A 6,085-nucleotide genomic window follows, 5' to 3' on the forward strand; every position below is an offset into this window, starting at 1 on the left:
AAAAAGTTGGAGTAAAAAACAAAAAAGTAAAAAGATTGGCATTTATTAAAAAATTGAGTAGGAGAAGAAGACGAAGGGACAATAATAGGAAAATAAAATAATGAACAAGAATAAATAAGTAAATGTGATAAATAAGAGAAAATTATGTATTCTAGAATTGCTTGGGCGGCCTATTCCTCTAGTGTGTGCCTCAAGGTTGACACCCTGCTTTTTTATACAACTATTTTACTGTTGGTTGAGTCTACTCGCTTTTACTTGTATTTTCAGAATTTAGTTGTTGTGAAGATAATCATCCAACAATTTAAAACTAGTTATTGTTGAAATTTCGTCGTCTTTACAATTTAATGTTGGTTGGATTAAGAGCATGCAGAAACGGCTGAACGAGCCATACACATATAATTGCCAACATTATTCAATATTTGCCATACGTAGAAGGGGAAAACAGCACTAGTGTTCCAAATTTCCAAACAACAAAGGATATTATCTAAATTCAAATGTTTTTGATATTAGCCTCAAGTTTTTGATAATTCAAATGCTATATCCATTGGTCATAAATTGCAGAGAAAGAATGGGGTGGACCATAAATCCACTACCAGTATAGGGACCATTTGTTACAATGAAAAGGATGATCAAAACACAGAGAGCTAATCAAAGTTTAAAGCTGCCACTCTGAGACAAGAAGGGTGACCAATGGAGATCATGTTTCGCTGGAAATAATATTCCCTCTAAGACATGGATGTGAATGATGGAAATCTTGATTATGAATACTAAATTCAAATGTTAATTACGTATCAACATTGAAAATGGGAGTCTTGTACTGCCATGACATCATTTTACTGGAATATCATTGATCTTACAACGCCGTGCAGAGTTGTATGAACATGAACAATGTGCATCAAGAGAGCGATACAACAATGACTATAGCACAATGCTTCAAGTTATTCTTATCGACGTATAGTGACACATATTCTCATTAATACTTGGAAACTCATAATAAAAAAAACAACTTTATTTATTTATTAGATTTCAACGAAAAGATCGCAAGAACTAACCTATGTTTAATTTTACAACCATTAAAATATCACAATAATTTTTTTATACACCAAATTTTGAGTACTTAATTAAACATTCATATGGTCTATTTTCATATGATTGAATATTTATCTTTAATTTAATTATTCAACCACATAATTACATATTACTTAAATATATAATTAATATTAAACTAGTGTGGAAGAATTGGAATGCTTTGTTCATTCCTGAAAAAGTTATCAGGATCAACCTTAGTCTTAATCTTCACTAACCGCTCGAAATTACCCTTGAAATATTTGATTCCATAAACTCTTCCTTCCAAGTAGCTCCCATTTCCATTGTGATTGAACCCCAAATCAATATCTCTATAATTCAGAAACGCCTGCCTCGGATTCTTGGACACAAATGGAGTCATGTGATCATAAAGCTCTCGAATCAACCCCAAATAAAAGTTTGCCGCCTCAGTCCCCGATTCATTCCAGTCCACTAAGTACTGAATCTTCCATAAGTTTCCAGCTCTATGCGGAAATGGCGTCGCCGTCGCGGCAATCTCCTCCATTCGACCCCCGTAAGGATTGAATGTCAGCTTTGGCGTCTCTAGTTCAATCATTTTCTTCCATATTCCTTCCAGGCCGTCTTTAGGAATCGGCTTCCTCACATAATCCGACTTTCTCTTATGGAAACTCACCGTCGGCGCACGATATAGTAAAACATTTGTTGATGTTCCGGAGGGAAAAGCTCCCCAGAAAACAACTGATTCAAGCCAGCTTGATTCGACGCAGTCAGACTGAGTTATGCCCAATTGAGGAAAGCTCTTTTCCATGATTGAAAGAAGTTTCTCAGAGCCACCGTGATAAAAACCCCAGAAGTTCCCCCTCACAGTCTTGTTAACCACGTCTAATGTGAGTCGGACGAAGAGCTCTTCAGGAAGTTTGTACGCGACATGTTGCCATTGATCCACAATCTCAGTTAGATTGTGTGATTCTAAAGTTCTTCTAACCAGAAACGAAGTCACTGTTTCTGGAACTGGAACAAGGTTGATTTTATAAGCAATAATGGCTCCGAAACTGGCTCCTCCTCCTCCTCTGATAGCCCAAAACAAATCTTCCCCCATGGATTTTCTATCCAGAAGCCTTCCATTAGCATCAACAAGCCTTGCATCGACGATATTATCGACAGTGAGCCCGTATTTTCTCATCATGTTGCCATATCCTCCGCCGCTTATGTGTCCACCAATACCCAGTGTGGGACAAACTCCGGCCGGGAAGCCATGAGTTTTACTTTTCTCCGCAATTTTATAATAAACTTCTCCAAGAATCGCCCCCGCCTGAACCCAGGCAGTGTTGTTTTCAATGTCAACATCAACGGCGCGAAGATTAAACATGTCAAGGACGAAGAAAGGGACTTGGGAGACATAAGATAAGCCCTCGTAGTCATGGCCGCCGCTTCTGATTTTCATCTGGAGGCCATGTTTCCGGGCACAAATAACCGCAACCTGGACGTGGGATTCATGCAATGCAGTGATGATAAGGAAAGGTTTGGGAGTTGAAGTTGAGTTGAAACGGAGATTCCGGATGTAGGATTGCAATATGGAGGAAAAGGAGGTATTTTGTGGGATGAAAATGGCGGGGGAGATTGGATGGGAAGACTGAGAATGGTCGAAAAGACAATGGAGGAAGTTTTCAAGGACAGAATCAGAAGTTGCTCGCCATGAAAAAGATGAAAGGAGAATGAGAATTATCGAAAACAATGAAAGTTTCGGAGTATTTGTAAAATTTTTCATTGTAGATATTATGCATGGCTGCTGTATTCATGGGTTCTTGTCTTGTATATATAGGCTGCGTATGGTTCATATATAGTACTTTTCTTTTGGTTTGGCTGTGAATAAATATTATTAGCACATTCACGTTATATATTAAAACATTAATAAATTAATTATAATTTTGATAATTATTTATTAATTTTTTAGGATAAAATTAAAATAAAAATATATTTATTTTGAGTTAATAAAATAATTGATATTATATATTTTAGCTTTTTTTTACTATACTCAATTATATACAATAATTATTTATATTTATTAATTTTCATTAAATATAATAATAATTTATTCATTAATCTTTTAGTATGGTAATCTTTTATTTTTGTGAAAAAATATTACTTAAATCAAATACATCCTAGAGTAAAGAGAAATGATGGGTTAGAATTGATAAAATTTGACATGATCTATTAACCCTGATACGACACGATACAAAAATAATTAGATTAGGGTTTTGATTTTTTTACACGAATAATAGTTCAAGTCAGGTTATGGTTAACCCTTAAAAAGTTGAATCAAGTTCAGATTGGCACAAAGTCAACTCGAATTAATTCGAGCTAACCTGAATATTTTGAACGAATTACTACATAACATGATATCATGAAAAAATCTCCAATACCATTTATTTTCTTTATTTGACAGAAGGAGTTTAAATATATAATCTATATTTTCTAATCCAAATCAACAAAGAAATCAATATTGCATCACTGAACATCAAATCTGCATCACTCGTTCATTGCTTCTTGAAATATTGTATAGGTTAGTTAGATGTTTATTATTTTTTGATAAATTTTGGATATCTTCTTGGAGGAGTTACTCTTAGGGCTTTAGCCAAAATCTTATCATTATTCTACTAGAGACATTCATTATAATTTAATAACTTTTTTTAATATACTTGTAAAAACTATTTGTAGTTTTTTTTCTTTGTTTGTTATAGATACTACTAAATTAAACTTATTATATTTGGTGTATTATATTTATTTACTTATTAACGATATTAATATTTGTAACACTTACATTCATCATATATAATAAAAATTAAATTTTTTAAATATTTGATAAGTCGTTACTAATCTTATTAATTATCAATTACATTATTTTGAAGTTGAAATTATAGACTTATTTGAATACTTAATTATAATATTATATTTTTATCCCTACAATTGCTCATATAAAGAGACAATAAGCAAATTATCAGTATTAACTTAAAATAGAACATTTTTGTTTTGACAAAATATTGTTTTATGTCAAAATGTATTTTTGTGTGTTATTTTGTAATAAATTGAGTGATTCTTTGACATTTGATAAAATGTATTATTTCGTAATAAATTATGTCTTTACATATTATGTTTTGATATGACTTTACTTTTTACATAGTTTAGGTTAATTTGGGTCAGGTCAGATTAACCCGCAATTATTCAGAGTAAGATTAAGATTAAAAAATTTTGATACGATTTTGTTTCAGACTAAGTTAGAGAGCAAAGTTTTCAATCTAAAATCTAAACTGACATAACATGAATATAATCTAATAACATGAATTATTAAATCTATTATATACATCCAATTTTAACTATTAATTAGATACTCATATAATATATTATTATATGATTAAATTAAATTAAATTATTAATTTAAAATTATTTAATTAAATATAATATATTATTTTAAATATTCAAATTCAATACCCGGAATTTTATCTTGTAGCTGTTTGATGTTGCATTTTAATTATAATATTGTTATTAAAAAGATAGTGGAAAGACGGCGCAAGTCATCTCCTCCCAAAATGACCCAAGAAATGTCTAATAAATATCTGTCTACAAACTACGAAGAGCCGTATTTTATTAGGCTTTGACATTATGCAACATGTGATAATCAAATCAAGTTTCAGGTGATCCATTTAAGCTCTGAGTTGATTTAGGTTGACGCAAATATTATATTATATTTAAATGCAATTTGAATTTTAATTCATTAATCTTGAGCTCACATTGAATTTATTCTTTAAGAAATTTAACGATTAATTGTCAAATATTTGAACTTCAACTTCGAAATTTACTATTGATACCCAATGAATTTAACGATTAATTGTCAAATATTTAAGAAATTTAATTTCAATCCATATGATAAATGTGATTATCATAAATATAAAAAGAAGTCAAAGTATATGAATGTGACACATCTAATATAATAATTTCAACAAAAAAACTATAAATGTTTTTTTTACAAGTCTACAAAAAAAGGTTATTAAATTGAAATGAATGTCCTTGGGTAATGCAAATTTAATATTTGGTAATACAATATTGATTTTTTTATTGATTCGAATTAGAGAATAAAGATTTTGTGAATTGATATTCTTTCTATCAAATTAAGAAAATAAAAATATTGAAGATTTTTTACTGTTATGATGTTACGTAATATTTTATTTAAAATTTTCAGATTAGTTTGAGTGAATTCGGGCTCACTTCACATCAACTTGAACACAATATGATTTTATGGAAGTCAACCCGAACCTAACTCAAATATTTTTCATGTTGAAAATCATAATGCTAACCTAATTTTTTCACCGCATATCGTATTAGGTTAACGAATCGTGTCAAATTTTGTTAGGTTTAACATATAATAGAACTATGCATACTTATAATGAACACTAATTTGAGTATCAATAATAATCTATCACTGTGATTGGGTACTTATTAAACAACAAAAATATGTGTACATATTTTGAGTACACAAAATGAGTATATAAATAATATGTTATTATATAATCAGGTGATTTTAAATTAAAAATAAAATAATATTTTATATAATAACATATTATTTATATACATAATATTATTCATTATAATATCGAATAAAATGATAATACATCTAAATTTAAAGAAATGCTTACGAGAAGGGGAAGAAGGGGAAATGAAAAATGAAAAAGAATAAATAAACAAATATTGTGGATTGGAAAAAATTATATATTTTAAATATTTTTTATTTTTTTTAGTTTGTGTTAAGTTATTAATTATAACATTATGGGGCCATTTGGTTATTTTTTTTAGTTTGTGTTAAGTTATTAATTATAACATTATGGGGTCATTTGGTTTTAGGGATTTAAAAATTACTTTGATAATATATATTTTATTATTTACATTATCTTGTTTGAGTTCTCAATAATAAAAGATTACGTTAATTTTCTATTACCAATAGTGTTGAGATATGTAATATAGGTGGTAATCTGATTACCATCTT

General features: G+C 29.5%; 1 protein-coding gene across 1 annotated transcript; it reads right to left on the reverse strand.

The window, feature by feature from the left end:
- Window positions 1–1,069: 1,069 nt before the first annotated feature.
- On the reverse strand, window positions 1,070–2,833 carry LOC123205855 (berberine bridge enzyme-like 8). Its single transcript, XM_044622902.1, has one exon. It carries the CDS (start codon window positions 2,813–2,815, stop codon window positions 1,226–1,228), a length of 1,590 nt encoding a protein of 529 aa, XP_044478837.1. The 5' UTR covers window positions 2,816–2,833; the 3' UTR covers window positions 1,070–1,225.
- Window positions 2,834–6,085: the final 3,252 nt, after the last annotated feature.

The sequence above is a fragment of the Mangifera indica genome, unplaced genomic scaffold (assembly GCF_011075055.1).
Source record: "Mangifera indica cultivar Alphonso unplaced genomic scaffold, CATAS_Mindica_2.1 Un_0017, whole genome shotgun sequence".
Lineage (NCBI taxonomy): Eukaryota > Viridiplantae > Streptophyta > Magnoliopsida > Sapindales > Anacardiaceae > Mangifera > Mangifera indica.

Coding starts and splice junctions, on each gene's coding strand:
- LOC123205855 (XM_044622902.1), bottom strand. CDS start 2,815: ATGAAAAATTTTACAAATACTCCGAAACTTTCATTGTTTTCGATAATT.